The 20,847-nt window shown below is 45.0% G+C and overlaps 1 protein-coding gene across 23 annotated transcripts in view; it reads left to right on the top strand.

Moving 5' to 3' along the window:
- The first annotated feature begins 429 nt into the window (after window positions 1-429).
- Window positions 430-20,847, top strand: part of ablim1a (actin binding LIM protein 1a) — a 43,528-nt gene continuing 23,110 nt past the window's right edge. For 4 of the 23 annotated variants that reach the window (XM_029835319.1, XM_029835317.1, XM_029835311.1 and 1 more), the window contains exon 1: window positions 435-1,017. In XM_029835319.1, the coding sequence (XP_029691179.1) occupies window positions 879-1,017 (139 nt within the window). In that variant the 5' untranslated portion in view covers window positions 435-878. Of the gene's footprint in view, window positions 1,018-12,001; window positions 12,238-15,127; window positions 15,305-20,847 lie in introns of those variants that run through there. The other 19 variants (XM_029835330.1, XM_029835313.1, XM_029835327.1 and 16 more) reach the window with 11 other exon arrangements.

The following is a 20,847-nucleotide window of genomic DNA, read 5'->3' as shown; positions in this document are numbered from 1 at the left end:
GAACCCTCGGAACTGTACAGTTTCGTGTACAGCAGGCAGGGGTGACAGAGAGGGGCTTACAGGAGATGAGGCTGGTGATGCAGCAGAGCAGACTGGAGATGAGCAGCAGCGAAGTCGGGACCAGGTGAGCAGAAAGGAACCAGAAACGCTGAGGCAGAAGTCATGGTCAGGGACAGAAGGCTGGTGAGTTTACCGGGAGACAGGCGGTGCAGGCAGGTCAGAGGCAAACAGGTTCAGCAACAGGTGGTCAGGCAGGTAAGAAGTGCTGGAGAGTCTTGCATGGAAATGCTGAACAACAAGCAAGGAGTGAGAGTGCAGGGGAGGCTTATAAACAGGGATGATTGGGAATAAGCTGCAGCTGTGCTTGCAGGTGAGTGGAATTGTGCTGATGGGGTGGGAGTGGCTGGCAGGTAGAGTGGAGCAGAGGCAGGGGGAGTGGAAAATTACTGAGGCAGAGAGACAGGAGGGAACTGGGGGAATGGAGCTGTGACAAAACCAAAATATTGCAATAAGCACAGTTTGTAAAGAAATACTGCCCAAAGACATGATGATGCTTGGTTTTATCTATAGGGAGTATCTTTTATTTTGTTAGATTACTTTCACTCCCATCCCCATATTGCATTTGGAAATCTGGGTAGATTGAAATGGCATTCAATAGTTTTGTCTCATTGCATCAATGTTGGCACATCCTGCAACACTACCTACTAAAACGATCACTGAAGGATTTAAAAAGAAAAAAGCCTGCTTACTTCAGCACTGTAGATGGCTGCTCCTGCAGCTCGACCCTGTGCATCAGCACTTTTCTGTGTGTGTATATAAGGGTTGTCGTGCGCGCGCATGCAGGCATGCATGTGTCCTGGCAAAAGCCTGAATAATTGATGAGCAGGGAAAAGAGTAACAGCGCCGACGGACAAGACTGTGTAGAGATGGGGGAGAGGAGCACACTGGGGCAGAAGCCTGGCTACAATGGGCTGTGCGGCTACGCCCAAAAAATCACCTCCTGCTTCGGACTAGATGGTAAGCCAAGGGTGGGGAGGAAAGAGGGAGGTGTAGTGCAAGGTGCAGAAATAACATTGTGAAATATTTGGCATGTATTTGATGTGTGGTGCCTTTTCTATCTGCGTGTAGTGAGCAAAGTTGTGTTTTTCTCTGCTTCTGTGTTGTTTTTGTGCATTGGGTGGGTGACAGTTTTGGAGGGCAGTGTTGCGCTGCAGCAGAATAGCATGTCCTCAGTAACTCTCAGGTCCATGTGTCAGCATGCGTGGGTGGAAGGCTCTCCTAGCTTATGTTTGACTGTCAGCTATGATTTCCTTAGAAGCAAGCTATGCCTTTCACTCATGCGAGACAAAAAGATGAAGGTATGTTTGTAAGAAGATTGTATTTTAAATCACATTAGAAATTAATCTGTAGATATAAACAGTTTATTTCAGTCAGCAAAGCCCATCTTGTTTCTGTATTGCCTCAGACAAAGAGGATAATCATTCCATTTGAAGCACAAGCCAAGCCCAGCATCTCTACAGTAAAAGATCATTTGTTGCTGTGTCATTGTCTGCTGTGCTTTTCATTGTGCATGCCTCCCTAATTTAATTTGCCCAGTAAAGGTTCGGGAATAGACCACCCTAATTAGCCCCTATCTGCTTGATGCCTGTAAGATATCATAGAAATATTTTCTCTGTAGTTTGCCTGTGCGTGGCTTATTCAATTTCATGCATTAAAAATGTCAGGTTTCCAGCATGTTTTAATCACAGTGGGGTCATCTTGCTTCTGTTATTTTTGCTAAGATGTGAAAGGTGATGGGTGAAAATGTATTGATGATGCAGCAAATGAACTCTCACATCCTCTTGCGAGTGACATATTTAATGATGACCTTGACAGTTGTGTTGAAACCCTTCCTGCTTCAGTAACACTGGACTGAGTTACTGTAAGAACACCTGCTGTTGATACTGTTCATAGTAGATCCACTCCACTTTAGCTACAGGGAAGACATTGCTAGTTGCTAACCTTATGGGTGCCGGGCAGGTACCCAAAGCAATCTCTTTGAACAGTATGTGTTGGACTTGCTTTTACTGGTGTGCATCTGTCAGCAGTATAAAGAGAACCTGGATATTCCACAAAAGTGACAGTACTGTCACTGAAGCTCAAATGAATACTTTCCTGAAAAGTAGCATTACTTGCCCATAGTATAACTATGAGGTGTGTTTAGCATGCTACTGGGCCTCTCAGATGGTCTATTCAAACAGTTAATGAAATGAAGCCATTTCTGTACTTTTATTGCAAATTTAAATAAAAAAAGAAGACATAATCATGATTTGCACTCTGTAATAAATTAAGTGGCAGTAAAACATCAGTATTAATTAAAAATTATACCCATGGAAGACATGACAGTGACCACAAGCAAATAATTTATCCACCTCTGGCATCTATCAGTTCCTAATAGACTTAAAGCTATGTTATTGTCCGCTTCCATACATTGTGAACCTAATGGGACAGCTGGGATTTCAGTCTTGCTGAAACTTGTGCTTGCAAAAACTGTTTTAGTCTGACAGAAACTGAGAAACCAAAACTGTCCCTTAAGAAGTCACGTGAGATCACACAGGTCATGTTAGGTAAAGAGAGTACCACCACACATCAAGCCAACTAATATACAACTGCCTGACCCCACCCAGAAGATAATCATAGGCTCCACGTCAGCATTAAGCTGCTTAAGGCACCAGGCGGGTTTGGGCTGGAGACACTCATAACATAAGCTTCTTTTACTCTTCCTCACTCTCCTCCACCTGCAGTAGTGCACCTTATCATTCTTTGCTTTCTGTTGCCTGACATCTTCACTTCAAAGTGGATACCACTGCTTACCTGAGAACTGACTTGACTGGTGAAGTTACCCCGACACTGGAGTCCTTACTGGACCTGCTGCGAAGTTGCCCATCAGTCTCTGGCTTCTTTTTCTTCACCTCGTTTCCGTCTTGTGCCTTGATGCATTTGATGTCTGGTGGAAGTTAAATTTGTCAGGCAGGTCGGAGCCAAGCCCTGGCTGACATCTACTTACAGTGCTTCTCCCTCTTCTGTGGGACAGTTGAAGGAGAACAGAGCGCAATGCCCACCCTACCCAACCTTAACAGCTTGGGCAAGCTGTGTAGCTCCAGCCGCAGCCAAAAAGTGGACCATGTCCGGGTGAAGCGCAAGAGCTCGGTCAAGCGTATGTCCATCATCGAGGATGGGCATGTGGCTGAAGTTCTGTACCTCATTCCCAAGCAGTGCATGGAGCAGATGCCCTACCTAAACCCAAATGATTATTATTTAAGTGAGAGGCTGAATGATGTTGCTACAGGTAGGACACAACAGCAGTCACAGAAACAAAGTGCTTCATTTTCTTTCTACTCTTTTATTACCTTTGCATGCTTGGTTCATTAGTTTGCTATCAATACCAGCAGGGACTATTATTTTAGACCAGTATTTAGACCTGAAGGGATTAATCTTTGCTTAGATATTACTTATATAGGATGTGTCACCGGTGGGCATGTATGAGATATCCTGTGTACTATCTTGTAAAATGATGAAAAAGTACAGCCATTAATCACTGTCCTATTTGTGGTTATATAACATAAAGTCCTACAAATACAGCAAACCAGTATATTTTGCCAAGAACCCGGACACAGAGTAGCAACATGTTGGCTTACATCAGGATTACAACATAGGCATGATAAATCGAGATTTTCTGTCTTCATGTAGTTGCTGGTTGGTTGCCAGGCACAGTAATAAAAGTCATCATTAGTGTGTGGCATTAAGTATATACAGCAATAACTCCTCCTGTTCTGGGTTATGAATTTAGCTCTAAGGAAGGTTTGACTCTGGAAACACCCTAGGTCAAAGATCATCGAGGTCACTGCTTATTTTAGCAATTCGTTTCTTTGGAGACTGCTCTAATCCATCAGGGAGAGCCACTATATATGGTTGATCTTTCCTCATTTTGAGACATTCTGTGCCTTTTCTCAGATAGAAAATCTAGTTTTGCAGAAGCGTTTTACTTTTTCACTATAGGCACACTGCAGCAGTATATAACTTTAATGAAGTCCGATGCTTCATAGGAATGTAAGGTTACCTACAATGTTTATGGGATGATACTAAATTGGAAATCTAGTATCATCTGCTTATGCATGTCATTGTCCACTCCAGCCATAGATCTGTGTATGTGTGTGTGTGTCTTTATAGTTGTCTTGCACCCTACAATCCTCAATAATCCCAGGGATAACTGTGCACTATACCTGCACGACTGCTGTTGTTCAATGTAAATGTATCCTTTTTTTCATGTGACCAATATCAGTGACATGGTAATTTCACGCAAGCCAGAAGCCAATCAACATTGTATATAGCCTTGAATTGATCAAGCTGTATACTTGCTAAATTATAACTGCCCAATCTCAATCAATACGAGCACTGAGTTGGGTTTACTTACTTTGCCAGGTTATTAATGGACTATCCAGACATGGAAGGAACCTCTCATCCATGGATAATAGGCTTTGCTCATCAGGAATTACTGAAGGAAAATCTTACATGGCATGAGCATCAACAAGTGCTAGCAGAGATTTGGAAGACAATAATAGACCTGTTTCATTATATTAGAAGAGTATCTGTTATGACATGATATACAGTCATGGACAAATGCTGTAATTAAATTTGTTTACAGACACAAATGTGGTTTAACCTTGTTAACATGTACATGACAGCAGGCCCAGACACTGAACAACCAGTCCATACATTCAGTGTAAGAATGGTGCTGTGTAGTAGTTTGACTGTGAGGGAGAATTTAAAAATTTAAACACAGGGTCACAATGGGGGTCAGGGTCACAATATTTTTAAATGGCTTCTAAACATATTAGGGACTTCTCTGTGAGTTTTTTAAAAAGTTTTTTGTTTTTTTAAGGTTGCTTACAACTTGACTTTGCAACAATATAGTCACAAATACAGTATCACATATGTTGCTTCATCCTTAATTATAACCTTAAAAAGGCACTTTAAGTACCGTAATTTCTGGACTACAGGGCGCACCTGATTAAAAGCTGCATAATCTAATTTTAGAAAGAAAATCAATTTTGTGTACAAGCCACACTGGATTTTATGCCGCAGGTATCCCACGTAGTAATATGAAAAATTAGATCGAAAACATTCAGTACCGGTATATGTTTTTATTACCGTAAGAGACGAGTCACTGACGAGACAGGTAAGAAACAACAGCCACTCTTTTCACTTGCATTTTTATACAGAGACCTTAAATCCAATTTTCATCACGTCAGGATTTTTTTACTTTTCTTTTAATTTAATCAAATCAAATCAAATCAATCTTTATTTATATAGCGTCTTATACAATCAAAATTGTTTCAAGGCGCTTTCCAGAATCCCAGGGCCTAACCCCAGACAAGCAACAGTGGCAAGGAAAAACTCCCCTTTAACAGGAAGAAACCTTGAGCAGGACCAGGCTCATGTAGGGGGACCCTCCTGCTGATGGCCGGCTGGATACAGAGAGAGGAGAAGGGGGAGGACAGGTAGAGGATAGCATAGGTAGGAGAGGAGAGGAGAGGGGTAGAGGAGAGGAGAGGAGAAGTAGAGTGAAGGGGAGGTAGAGGAGAGGAGAGGAGAAGGAGGAGGAGGGGAAAGAGGAGAGGAAGGGAGAGGAGAGCAGAGGAGAGGAGAGGGAGAGGAGAGGCACAGAGCACAGAAACACACACAAAAAGACGATATACAATCACTTCAGCGGGGCCGGAGGTCATTATGCAGCTCCGAAGGCAGCGATACCTGTAAATAAATAGAGAGGGGAGGGGGGGGAAGCAGAAAAACTACACAAGAATCAGCATAACTAGTCTGCTTGATGAGGAGGAGGAAAGGAGAGGAGAGGAGAGGAAACCATGACCCAGTGGGGTGACAGAGGCCTGTCAGGTGATCATGTTTCCGGACCCCGGCAGCCTTGGCCTATAACAGCATAACTAAGATGTGACCTAACGATTAGACGACCCCCTAAGTATGACAATCTGTCTGTCTATGATAGTAACTGGAACGACAGAATTAGTAACAATAAGCTTTTTCAAAGAGGTAGGTTTTAAGTTTGATCTTAAAAGTAGCGATGGAGTCAGCCTCCCGTACCTGGACAGGGAGCTGGTTCCATAGCAGGGGGGCCTGGTAGCTAAATGCTCGGCCCCCCATTCTACTCCTAAAGACTCTGGGAACCACAAGTAGACCAGCATTCTGAGAGCGGAGCAGTCTATTGGGCTGATAAGGTATCACTAGCTCCTCCAGGTAGGATGGAGCTAGGCCTCTGAGGACCTTGTAGGTCAAAAGAAGGGTTTTAAAAATTATTCTAAATTTAACGGGCAGCCAATGAAGCGACGCCATTACAGGAATTATGTGATCTCTTTTGTCAATACCTGTCAGAACTCTGGCTGCAGCATTTTGGATCAACTGGAGGCTTCTTAAAGAGTTGTTTGGACACCCTGATAATAAAGAATTACAGTAGTCCAGCCTGGAAGTAACAAATGCATGGACTAACTTTTCAGCATCATGTCGCGTCAGCAGCTTCCTGATCTTTGTGATGTTCCTCAAGTGAAAAAAGGCACTTCTAGAGACTAATTTAATTTGTGAGTTGAAGGAGAGATTTTGATCAAAAGTTACTCCTAGATTCCTCACAGAGAGACTAGATGTTAATGAGATACCATCTAGAGTGATCATGTGATCTAATCTATCCCTGAGAGGTTCAGGACCAAACTGTTACGAGCGGTTGTATTAGGACCCGAAAGCAGGCAGGACACAGTGGCATATCGTCTTCCGAGGAGTTTTATTTATGTTCACAGGAAATCGTGCAACTCAAAAGGCGTGGAGACCACGACTCAGTTCTTAACCCAAACAGAAAAATTAAAACTTACAACAAAAAATCCCGAGCGGGGTCAAAAGCAGTCCACAAAGGGAATAGATAAACGATTTTCCGAGGAACGGGTTCAAAAGTAATCCACGAAGGAAAAAGTCTTTACAATAGTCCAATTGGGTGTAGCCAGGGTTTTCACGCCAACGCTGGCCACCCGTGAGAACAGTCCATAAATAGGTGGCTTGATTACCGATAGTCTGCAGGTGCACCAGTCCCCGGCACCACCTGCGGCTGAGGCATGGCTCCACCACGCCCCCCGCAGGAGAAACCCTGCAAAAGAGTTCCCAGAAACTGGGAACCTGACACAAACACCATGACCTCAGTTTTTCCTGGGTTAAGGAGGAGGAAATTTGAAGACATCCAGGACTTTATGTCTTTAAGACAGGTCTGGAGCTTCACTAACTTCTCTGTCTCCTCGGGTTTCATGGATAAATAGAGCTGAGTGTCATCAGCATAACAATGAAAATTTATCCCATGCTGCCGAATAATGTTCCCTAAGGGAAGCATGTACAATGTGAAGAGGATTGGTCCAAGTACAGAACCTTGAGGAACTCCATGGCTAACCCTACTGTATGAGGAGGGAACACCATGGACATGAGCAAACTGGTATCTATCGGATAAGTATGATCTAAACCAGTCTATTGCTGTCCCTTTAATCCCAACCACATGTTCCAGTCTCTGTAACAGGATACTGTGATCAACTGTATCAAAAGCAGCACTGAGGTCCAGCAGAACCAGCATAGAGTCCATGATCTGAAGCTATGAGAAGATCATTAGTAACTTTAAGAAGTGCTGTTTCTGTGCTGTGATGAGCTCTAAAGCCTGACTGACTACCTCAACACCATAAGTCAGAACTAGATCTAGGGTGTGGTTAAAGCTATGAGTTGGTTGGTTTATCTGCTGAAGGAAACCAACTGACTCAAGTAATGAAATGAAGCCATTTCTAAAGCTGTCATTTATAACGTCTATATGGATATTAAAGTCTCCAATGATAATGACTTTGTCCGTTCTGAGGACCAAGTCAGATAAGAAATCAGAGAACTCAGACAGGAACTCTGAATGTGGACCAGCAGGGGGCCGATACACAACTACAAACAGAAGTGGCTTTTCTGCCTTCCAGTTCAGATGAGTGATGCCAAGAGTCAGGCTTTCAAATGAACTGAAGCCATGTTTTCGTCTGGGATTAATTAATAACTTGGAGTGATAAGTTAACATACTCCTCCTCCTGAAGCCAGGTCTCAGTAAGATAAAATAAATCAATGTGATGATCTGCTATCAGGTCATGTACTAACAGGGATTTACACAAAAGAGATCTAATATGACAATCAAGTGTGGACTGTTAAATAACAGTCCACACTTGATTGTCATATTAGTTTCTCCAACTTGTGCTTTAGTATTAATTTTAATAAGATTATGGTGATTGACCGCTCCCCTGCTCTGTGCTTGGTGAACTTTTAACCATGGAACAGAGACTACCTCTATGGTGTTAAATATGTTATTGTTGGCAGATGAGGGTTCTAAGGAAGCAGCAGAGATGTGTGTAAGACTACAACTCTGCATCCTGGTCTGGACCCTGGATTGTCAGGTCACTTTGGGTCTAATAAAATTAGCCAAATTACTAGAAATGAGAGAAGCACCATCTCGTGTGGGATGGACACGTCTCTCCTAATCAGGTTTACCAGGTTTTCCCCAAAAAGTGCTCCAATTGTCTATAAAGGCCACCTGGTTATCGGGGCACCATCGTGACAGCCAGCGACGAAGCGATGACATGCGGCTAAACATCTCATCGCTGGCCAGATTGGGGAGGGGACCAGAGAATGCTACAGAGTCCGACATCGTTTTTGCGTAGTTACACACCGACTCCAAGTTAATTTTAGTGACCTCCGACTGACGAATAATAATAACTTTACCAAATTTACGATTACGTCTCGCCAGCAGCCATAAATTTGCTTCTCTGTCGCCCGCTCTGGCCCCCGGAATGCACTTGACTATGGTCGCTGGAGTCGGCTTCACGTAGCGCAAACAGAGTCGCCAATTACCAGGGTCGGTTTCTCAGCGGGTGTGTCGGCGGTTAGCCACGGAAAAGCGGTTAGCCACGGGAAGCGAGTGGTGGTGCACTGTGGGCCTTTGTTTTGGGCTATGTCACCCAGCCGCCCTGGCTAGCCGGCTGCTCGGCTGCTGCCGGGGGACCGCTAGCTGTAGCTACGCTGGGCGGCTCCGCAGCAGCTAGCTTATGCTGGCTACTTGACGTAACTCCAGCTAACTCCAAGCTGCGGAACCGCGTCTCAAGCTCGCTAAGTCTAGCCTCCATAGCCATAAATAAACTACACTTTCTGCACCTATTCCCTTCACTAAGGGAGGCAGAGGAGTAACTAAACATTTCACACGCTGAACAGACAAAGACACCAGGTGAAACAGACCATGAGGCCATGCTAATGCTAGTGATCGGCGAAGCCCTGTATTTGTTTAATATGGGTTGTTTCTCACTGTTGATATCAGGTGACTACAATGTCCCAAGTGTTCAAAATTTTAAGTAAAGTGAATACAACACACCAAGTGTTCAATATTAAGTGAATACAGCACCCCGTGCACAATGCAACCAACGAACGATTGAGGAGACCTCAATCCACTTAATCCACTTAGCAACATAAATATATTGTACCGGTAAATGCTCTTTTTTTTTCTAACGGTGTCTGTAATGCAGCTACCTTGAAATATACATTTGTATCAGCTACACACAAATTACGTTAATTATGCTTTTTTACTCAAACAATGAACAATCTAAAACTCCCCGATGGCCCACCTCTAAAATCTTCTATTTTCATCGCGATGGCAATTGCTTTTGCCGTCCGTCTGATTTGTACAGCGGAAACACCGCGGCCGCCTGCTCTCTGTGTGTGGACCCAGTCTTCCAGAACGTTTTCAAGCTCGGGCCACCTGCGATGTTTATGTCTAAAAGCTTTTGTCGTCTTTTTGCGTCTTTTTATGTGCGCCAGCTCGATTTCCTTCTTCAACCGCCAGAGTGATCACTTTTAACTTGAAAAGCCGCATCATATGCTCTTCTTCTAGTATTTTCCATGTTGATGAGGGTTAGTAAAAATGACTGATTCACAATAGTTGTGATAGTGCGCCACGAAAAAAACCATAAATAAGCCACACCGTAGAATAAGCCGCAGTGTTTAAACTGTAGAAAAAAAGTAGCGGCTTATAGTCCGGAAATTACGGTAATTTGCGCAGTTTGCCTCATTAACCTGCCTCCATAGCCCGAAGTCCTTGCTCAAATTCTGCACACTGCTGGGGATCCAGCAGGTGGCTCAGTTAACACTGCAGCAAAGGGAAGCATCCTGAATGTATAATGGGCTGCTACATCAGCAACTACAGAGGAGGTGATGCAAAATCTCTGCTTTCCCCTCAGCTGCTGTGGGTGCGCTGAAGCTCTAACATGTAGGGATGGATGCATCTGAGTCTACTTGGGTTTGCATCAGCTGCTGGTGTCCCATGTTTCTGCAAACATTGGATTCATTCCCTGCTATGGCATCGGCAGTTTGTTTTTCCTGTGACAGGCATATAATGCCTTTGATTTGGGCATTAATAGATGATGTTTGTTGCCCATCTAAGACAGAATAGTAAATTGGAGGTTGGATTCTTGCAGGTCCATATGTGTTAATCCTCATGTCAGCAGGTTAACGATGTGATGTGTTAAATTTAACTGTAGACAGCATTAGTGCTGATGTGTATTCACTGGGCTCATACTCTCCGTGCTCTCTGTAATTGGATTTGATAGGATTCACTTGTTATTAATACAAAGCACATGTGAAAGATCAGGATAAGTCTGACCTTTAATCTGAAATTGTCCCCTTCCATTCCATCCACCCTGACCCTTCATATAGAATATTACTTCCAATAAACAATAGTTATAAGCAACCTAATTTGTCAGAGTGGGTCCAGAGTGGGCATGATCAGGCTGACAGTGCTGATGGGATCCAGGTCTCCATCTAATTACTGGACTGTTCTCCAGTTGGGCTTTTTGAGCTGTGGCTAATATGTTCACTCTTTAATTTTTTTTAAATGTGTTTACTCATTTCCCATTCTGGTGTTATCACTACCTATGAATAAGATATTGTATATAATATTAAGTATTTCATCAATTTATATTTTATTTGTGTTCTTTTTATTAATTAGTGAAGAGAATTGTCTTTATTTTACCATATGTTTCTGTTTCCTGTTAGAAGCACTTTAGAAGTTAGGAATGGTAGAATGTTTAGTAAGTGGAATAAAGATAAGCAGTCAGTTGACCCTTCCTTGACCTGAATGCTGTTTAGACAGTTGGAGCCAGGATGAGATACTCAGACAGGAAGTGGTAGACCCCCATCGTAAAACGTGACAGCATAGTTTACTGGTGATTGATAAGTTCCTCGGCAGGAATGAACTCTGACCTGGCCATCTGGGAAGATAATGGAGAAGAAGGACTGCACCAACACCAAATGAGGCTGGAAGAAGAAGATAAGGTCATCCAAGAAGAAGGACTGGATTGCACTGAAGTAGCATCAAAAATTTACATATGTCATTCTATAAAAGACTGGGTCAAGGGATAGTTAGGTGGTCAGACTTCATGCCCTGGCAATGGACTCTGTTATTGTAGGGTTATGAACTGGCCCAGCGCTCTGTAATATTTGTATCTTGAATTGGTTCTATTGTTAAATACATTTTGAAATTGGCATTATTCTTCTTGAAGTCTTCATTCAAAGAACACGCGGATTGGCAGTGAAACACGAGAGGTATTGCAATTCAACATTAGCAAAATAAATTATCCAGTCACTGGCATTAGAAATAAGAAATTTAGGATATACAAAATGTGATGCATTATATGTTAGGCTATATTGCTATTGCTATATTCTAAGCTATAACTATTTCTCCTATTTTCCTAAAAACATTGTGATTATCATTATTAGACCAGAGCAAATAACTGTTTCTTTTTTTGGGGTCACATAGATGCAGCAGCCACCTGGTCGCTGCAGTGAGGAAGTGGCTGACAGAACAGAGTCTGAGAGAGAGAGAGCAGGATGAGAAAAGGGAGGAGGAGGCAAGTGATGGGAGGAAAACAGGCAGAAGGGAGGAAACACCATGCATTAGCAGTGGTTTTTGGGAGCACGCTCAGTCCTTCTTCCTCTCCTCTCTCTCTATCTCTCTATGTGCTTGGTGTTTCTCTTGGTCTATGCTAAAAAAAAGGAGCTATCTGCAGCTTTTGTGTTATTCTCGATCGATACCCAGGAGCCTATTCTGGTGCAGATTTATCTGAATTCCAATGGTCATGGTCAAAGAAAAAGGTACTCACACAGTCATGGCATGTATATGTGTGTGTGTTTCTGTCAGTTGCTCGTCATGCTGTTTTCTATCCGCAGTGTTTGCAGATGTGTCCAGTTGGACTGCAGTGCCGTGTTGCATTTGGATTTAGATTGGCTTGAATTCGTAGTGTGTGATTTGATATTTTTAAATGTACAATATGGGCACAGCGATGTGGATGTGGTTTTCCGTTGGGTTTTGTCTTACTGGCAGAAAATGTGACTAATGACACAGTATGAATGTGCATTTCAAGTGGACCAACATGTACTCTGTAGCAGAACCTGCACATGCTACACCCTCTCCAGAACTCTCTAAAACCTGATGCTTGCGTTGGAGTTGGGATCAATAGGCAACACCAGGCTTCATGAAAATGCTAAATATCTGACTCATGATGTGAACTGGATGTAAAAATATTCATGGTGAGAGTGTGTGGATACTAAAGTCCATTTTTTTTAACAGAACTTATTTGCAAAGGTAACAGATTAAGTGTGCGGGTCTGTGGAGATGATCCCTCTCGCTCTCTCCCTCTCTTGCTTTCTCTCTTTCTGTCTGCAGCCGTTGCCATGGCGACCATCTAAAAGGTACACTCCATTGTCGTCAGCTGTGGCCTCATTCATAGTGTCCCATTAAAAAAGATGATGTGTTTCAACCACGACAGAGGACGCCCAGTTGTGTGGGATGGCCTGGGTGTTGGCTGGGGTGGGGGGTGTCACGTAACAGAGCGGTTACATTCCTGCAAATTTACTTAGACATATGCTCTCAAGGTGGACTAATGTTTGTCAATGTATGACTCATATGAAGAACCTACAATATTCTCTTTTAGACAAGACAAGGTAGTAATTTTATCTATTTTTTCCACACTTAAAAAAGGAAAGATCACAAAACAACAAACTAATCCATCATTCACTTTAAGATTAATCAGACCTCCAGTAATCCCATAATGGTTGATCTCCTGTGTTTCAGAATTCAGCTTCTAGTATTGGCAAAGAAGCTATTTGTTTTCATGTGTGGGCATCTAGTATTTTTATGTGTAATCCTAATTTCCATCAACATGTTGGCTAATTTTCTTCATCAGGCATCAGTGTGTGTAGGCTTGTTTATGTATCTGATGCTGTACTATTGGTTGGAGGTGGTGTCTGACCCTCAAGAGCTTCTCTTGATGTATATCTGACCAGTCATGAGGCAAAGAAAGTATTTCCCATATTGGCAACCTCTGCCAAATGCCCCATGTTCTGCTTCTGCAAGTTTTCTGTTAAATGAACCTGCTACCTTGCCTAAAACTCAAGAGTGGCAAGCTAGTGTAGCCAAGTAGGCTCATTAAAATGCATAGTTGACTTATAATTTACTATGCTGTATGCTCAGAATGATGAATCATCACACAGCATGCACTGTTAGCATTCCGTATGCTTACAGCTGGTTGTCCTATTTTCTAAGCCAGGAATATCCTTGAAATAGTTTGAAATGTATTTGGGACACAAGTATCTAAGACAGTCTCACCTATCTGCTGTATACATTGATTTATGAAGATTTTTCAGATTTATACAAATTTATACAGGTGTTTAAAAATCCTGCTGATAAGACACACACTGCACACCATCAGTTCCAAGAAATGCCTACTTTCACAATCCTAACATTTTCTCTTTGACTCTGAGATATGCACCTCCGTGGCTGTCTCCTGTGAATTTGAAGTGTGGTGCAGACAACTGCAGTGGTGTTTCAGCTGTGAAGCTTGCGTGGAGAGTTCAGTCCTTAAAAAGGACCTGAAGCACAAACCTCCACGCGGCAGTGGGCTCACATAGATGTACTGTTTGTGCAGCTGTTACTCTGCACCAGAATATACAAATGAGATAAAGGCTCAGCCTGGGAGAGACAGCCTCTGACCTAAAATATAAAGGCTAAAACAACAAGAGAGTCACATGCAAGAATTGCAGACTGAGCAGCCATACTCCCGTTCCAGACAACAAACTTGCTGTTCCTACTAGGCCATCACATAGATGGAAAAAGCCTCTTCTCCAAACACAATGGCCTTTGCAGTTCATGAGGTCCTCTGTTTATCACTTGTCTTTTTATTGTGTACCAACTACAAATACTTGGCATTGTAGCATTCAGTAGGGCCTTATTCAACATCGAGGGTCCTGGTGGGGGCTGATAGGGTTCCCCCTGCACAATTTGTGCCCGTGTTTGAAGTGCTTTGTCTGAGATGATGGTGGTGGGGCACCAGGGTGGAGGAGGTGGTGCATACTGTCATACATATTCATGGAGGGGAGGGTTAAGAGTATCTTGTTATGTCTGGGTGACAAAGAGGTCAGCACACCCTCCCCCAAAAATACACATATACTGTATGTCACCCACATTTGATTTTGTGGCGCGTTTGTACATTGTGTCTTTTCATGTTCATCATTTTCTGTAGATAATATGTCCCAAACTAAAGGGAATAGATGAAAAAAGAAAGATAAAATAGATAAAAAGAAAATAATGTTCTTCTATCTACTGATCTATCTCCTGTTGGGCTGTGTCTACGGGAAACTCAATAGTAAAAGTAACAAAAGCGATAGCGACCTGAATATTTAATTAGATACATTTCTTTTAATGGAGGCCACCCTTTTCACAGTTGTTTCCAAGCTATGACTTTCCTCTGAGTAAGAAGTAAAAACAACATCTTCAGAAGCCTCCTCAGAAGATCTCCTACCATGGCCTACAGTTTATAATACAGTAAAACCTTTCCTCAGGGGATTCAAGATAGTCTTCTTTTGTCTCCTGAGTATCATCTGCTGTCTTTATTATTGCCAGCTCAGCAAAACTCCTTAAATGGGAGGATGGGCTGGTTTGATGTACGAGAGGAAGGGAGCAGCCCCCTTTCCCGCTGTGCCTGGCTTTGGGCCACTCTGCCGGTTATTGTTTCCCCAGCGCCGTGGTTTTGTGCTCATCATGTTTAGGCTCATATCATTGACTCCATCTGGCAGTGATGAGGCAGGACTGATCACTCTCTCAGCTCAGCCAGCACAATCAGTCAAGAATGAGTGTGAGCAGCAGTCTGCTGTGTTTTCCACAGTAAGTTGCTTGGCTGGGGTCTGACTTATTCGTGGCTTTATATAACCTTTATTATTTGAAGCAAGTTCCTCTTTACAGTTATCAAACAGCTTAAGACTGGCTAATCCATTTTCTAATTTATTTTCCTGGAACTTAGCTGTAAATGATCTTTGTCAAGTCAGATCTTACATGGCTATTATATTTTATAAACTTGTGTTTTATGTTTTATGTTCACCAACCGGCTCATTGCTGACTTCTTAAAGTTTTATTGCATAAAGTCCCCCACCTCAGCTTGATTTAGCATTCGAGCACAGCACTTTTTCATGTGTGGAAAAGAGGCAGCGTTTGCTCATAGATTCCCATGAAAATAACAGCAGTGTTTACTTGTCCCTGATGATAGGATGTGGTACAAATTGAAATAAAGAGTTCAGTGACTTGGAACTATATACAGTATTTCATTTACAACTCGTATTTTCATCAAATGTAAGAAGAGCACATTTAAATTATATTTCTCAGATGATATTGTTCTCTTTTCAATTTGTCCAGTGTCATAAGTATTTAGTTTGCTCTTTTTTTTTACCTTTTCCTTCCTTTATCTTAAAGTAAGTATATCATATAGAAAGTAAGTAGGGAATGTAGATTTGAGTTTCCAAGTCTCAAATCATTACGCAGGTAAAGGCTGGCTTTTTGTGATAAAATAATTTCTTGATTACATTACATTTATGTAAAACCAACAATGAGCATCACCACATAATAAAAAAAAAGATTAAACTAAAAGTAAAATAAGTACAGCACAGTCTGAAAAACATTAGGAGATAATGCATAGTGAGACTAGTGAGCTTTATGCCTAAAAAGACAGTAAAAATAATCTAAAATAAAATCAAGGTTGCGAGAGTACTGAGAACACTCATTAAAATAATATATCTTTGATTATGTCATGTAAGACTTGGGTTACTGAGGTTGAAATGGTTTTAATTAGTTTTATTTCATCTTATTTATTTCATTATTTGCTGCTAGGATAGCTGGATGTTGACCATGCTCTTAACATTTTATATGAATCTTCAGAGGGGGATTCTGGGGTGTTTCCTCTTCAGGCTACATCTCCATGAAACTATGAAAATATTGATAAAAATGGAAAGTGGAGCTTCCATGATGGATGCTTTTTTTCAGTAAGAAAGGATCCTTGCAGATTCTAAAAATACTTTTCATAACTAAATAAATCATCAGCTCAGTGTTTGCTTGCCTGCAGGCCTCTTCCTGTTTTGAGTTTGAGATACAGAATGACAAATGTACAACTCTTCCTTTGTAAAGTACTGTTGCTCTCGTGTCCAATTTGACCTCCATTCACAACACTTCCTACTTAGGCCCGTGTAGAAGCTGGTTGCAATTGACAACACCAGAAGAGATGGTGGGACCAGCACCACCAAAATCTGCAACTCCTTCCATTGAATAGTGTGAATTATTCTCCGCTTACCTCAATGTAGTGAGTACTTGCCTCTCATCTTCTTAACCACTTTATCGCTTTCGGGGTCATGGGGAGGGTACACAATGGGCAAAGACTGGGTCCACCTCTGGATGAGTCACCAGTTCATCACAGGGCCCTATATGAACATTTGTGAGTTCAGTACCTTAGAAAGGCTCTAAAGGTGTTCTGGCACCTTCCCCCACTTCCAGGACACCTTCCAAGTTTTGTCTGCCCTGGGGCTCAAACCGAGAATCCTCCACTTCTCAGCCCACTTCCTAACAGACTGAGCTACGTTAGCATTCATATGGATGCCATCTATGATTGTGTCAACTTGCTTTTATCTCTTCATAGAACAATAAATAACAAACAAATATTGTCCATCCATCCATTCTCTACCGCTTATCCGGGGTCGGGTCGCGGGGGCAGCAGCCCAGACTTCCCTCTCCCCAGCTACCTCCTCCAGCTCATCCGGAGGGATCCCCAGGCGTTCCCAGGCCAGCCGAGAGACATAGTCTCTCCAACGTGTCCTGGGTCTCCCCGGGGGTCTCCTACCGGAGGGACATGCCCTGAACACCTCACCAGGGAGGCGTCCAGGGGGCATCCTGACTAGATGCCCAAGCCACCCCATCTGGCTCCTCTCAACGCGGAGGAGCAGCGACTCTACTCCGAGCTCCTCCCAGATGGCAGAGCTTCTCACCCTATCTCTAAGGGAGAGCCCAGCCACCCTACGGAGGAAGCTCATTTCAGCCGCTTGTACCCGTGATCTTGTTCTTTCGGTCATTACCCAAAGCTCATGACCATAGGTGAGGGCAGGAACGAAGATCGACCGGTAAATCGAGAGCTTTGCCTTTCGGCTCAGCTCTCTCTTCACCACAACGGACCGGTGCAGAGTCCGCATTACTGTGGACGCCGCACCGATCCGCCTGTCGATCTCCCGCTCCATTCTTCCCTCACTCGTGAACAAGACCCCGAGGTACTTAAACTCCTCCACTTGGGGCAGGATCTCCTCCTTTACCCGGAGAAGGCACTCCACCTTTTTCCGGTCGAGAACCATGGCCTCGGATTTGGAGGTGCTGATTCTCATCCCAGCCGCTTCACATGCGGCGGCGAACCGATCCAGTGATAGTTGGAGGTCACGGGCCGATGAAGCCAACAGGACCACATCATCCGCAAAAAGCAGAGACGCGATCCTGAGGTCACCAAACCGGATCCCCTCAACACCATGACTGCACCTAGAAATTCTGTCCATAAAAATTATGAACAGAATCGGTGACAAAGGGCAGCCCTGGCGGAGGCCAACCCTCACCGGAAACGAGTTCGACTTACTGCCAGCAATTCGGACCAAACTCTGGCACCGATCGTACAGGGAGCGGACAGCCCGTATCAGCGGGCCCGACACCCCATACTCTCGGAGGACCCCCCACAGGACCCCCCGAGGGACACGGTCGAATGCCTTCTCCAAGTCCACAAAACACATGTGGACTGGTTGGGCAAACTCCCATGCACCCTCGAAGACCCTGCGGAGGGTGTAGAGCTGGTCCACTGTTCCACGCCCAGGACGAAAACCACATTGCTCCTCCTGAATCCGAGGTTCGACTATCCGGCGGACCCTCCTCTCCAGTACCCCTGAATAGACCTTACCAGGGAGGCTGAGGAGTGTGATCCCCCTATAGTTGGAACACACCCTCCGGTCCCCCTTCTTAAAAAGAGGGACTACCACCCCGGTCTGCCAATCCAGCGGCACTGTCCCTGATGTCCACGCGATGTTGCAGAGTCGAGTCAACCACGACAGCCCTACAACATCCAGAGCCTTAAGGGACTCTGGGCGGATCTCATCCACCCCCGGGGCCTTGCCACCGAGGAGTTTTTTAACTACCTCGGCAACTTCAGCCCCGGAGATACGAGAGCCCATCTCCAGGTCCCCAGGCCCTACTTCCTCACTGGAAGGTGTGTTGGTGGGATTGAGGAGGTCCTCGAAGTATTCCTTCCACCAATCCACAACATCCCGAGTTGAGGTCAGCAGCACACCATCACCACTATACACAGTGTTGACAGTGCACTGCTTCCCCCTCCTCAGACGCCGGATGGTGGTCCAGAACCTTTTCGAGGCTGTCCGAAAGTCGTTCTCCATGGCCTCACCGAACTCTTCCCATGCCCGAGTCTTTGCCTCGGCAACCGCCGTAGCTGCACTCCGCTTGGCACGCCAGTACCCATCTGCTGCCTCAGGAGTCCCACAGGCCAGTAAGGCCCGATACGACTCCTTCTTCAGCTTGACGGCATCCCTCACCGCTGGTGTCCACCAGCGGGTTCGGGCATTGCCGCCATGACAGGCACCAACCACCTTGCGGGCACAGCACCGGTCAGCTGCCTGAACAATGGAGGCACGGAACACGGTCCAGTCGGACTCAATGTCCCCCGCCTCCCCCGGGACATGGTCAAAGCTCTCCCGGAGGCGTGAGTTGAAGCTCCTTCTGACAGGGGACTCTGCCAGGCGTTCCCAGCAGACCCTCACAACACGTTTGGGCCTGCCAGGTCTGTCCGGCATCCTTCCCCACCATCGGAGCCAACTCACCACCAGGTGGTGATCAGTTGACAGCTCTGCCCCTCTCTTCACCCGAGTGTCCAGAACATGCGGCCGCAAATCCGATGACACAACCACAAAGTCGATCATCGATCTGCGGCCTAAGGCGTCCTGGTGCCAAGTGCACATGTGGACGCCTTTATGTCTGAACAAGGTGTTCGTTATGGACAATCTGAGACGAGCACAGAAGTCCAATAACAAAACACCACTCAGGTTCAGATCAGGGGGGCCGTTCTTCCCAATCACACCTCTCCAGGTCACACTGTCATTGCCAACGTGAGCATTGAAGTCACCCAGGAGGACGAGGGAGCCCCCAGAAGGGGCACTCTCCAGCACTCCCTCTAAGGGCTCCAAAAAGGGTGGATACGCTGAACTGCTGTTTGGACCATAGGCACAAACAACAGTCAGGATCCGTCCCCCCACCCGAAGGCGAAGGGGGGCTACCCTCTCATCCACCGGGGTAAACTAAATACACAGGCACTGAGCTGGGGAGCAACCAGAATTGCCACCCCTGCTCGTCGCCTCTCACCATCGGCAACTCCAGAGTGGTAGAGAGTCCAACCCCTCTCAAGAAGACTGGTTCCAGAGCCCTTGCCGTGCGTCGAGGTGAGGCCAACTATATCTAGTCGGAACTTCTCAACCTTGCGCACCAACTCAGGCTCCTTTCCCACCAGAGAGGTGACATTCCATGTCCCTAGAGCCAGTTTGTGCAGCCGGGAATCAGACCGCCAAGGTCCCTGCCTCCGGCTGCTACCCAAAACACAATGCACCCGACCCCCTTGGCCCCTCCTGCAGGTGGTGAGCCCACGGGAAGGGGGTCCCATGTTGCCTCTTCGGGCTGCGCCCGGCCGGACTCCATGGGCAGAGGTCCGGCCACCAGGCGCTCGCCAACGTGCCCCACCCCCAGGCCTGGCTCCAGGAGGGGGCCCCGGTGACCCGCATCCGGGCAAGGGAAACTTGGCACCAATGTTGTTCAGCATCATTAGGGGGTCCTGGGCTACGCTTTGTCTGGTCCCTCACCTAGGACCTGTTTGCCATGGGTGGCCCTACCAGGGGCATATAGCCCCAGACAACGGAGCTCCTAGGATCATTGGGACACGCAAACCCCTCCACCACGATAAGGTGGCAGCCCAGGGAGGGGAAAAACAAATATTGTGATCTTTCTAAGTTGCCTTCTGACATTTATATTTTGTTAAGCAGGGGAGAGAGTGTATTGTCCATCAGTCATGAGTTTTTGTAGATGGTGGTTGCAGATCGCAGTGCCCAGATGGTGTGTGTTATTGTTTGGAGGTGTGAAGTCACAAACAGAGCTGCTGAGAAACTCTGTTGTCGCAAGAGTTTTGTTGACTCATGTCCTGCTGAGAGTCACCAAAGACACACATCTTCTACCTTCTACATCCTCACACCCTTATCCTTTGCCTTCTTTTATCCTTGATTCTGTTACTGGGGTTAGTCCCAGCTCCTTTTCAGTCTAAATAATGAATAGATGGATGTTTCTGAATGTTGCTGGTAATGATT

Source organism: Takifugu rubripes, chromosome 4, assembly GCF_901000725.2.
Source record: "Takifugu rubripes chromosome 4, fTakRub1.2, whole genome shotgun sequence".
NCBI classification, from domain to species: domain Eukaryota; kingdom Metazoa; phylum Chordata; class Actinopteri; order Tetraodontiformes; family Tetraodontidae; genus Takifugu; species Takifugu rubripes.
Note: the sequence above shows the minus strand (reverse complement) of the source record. Positions and strands in the feature narration are given on the sequence as shown.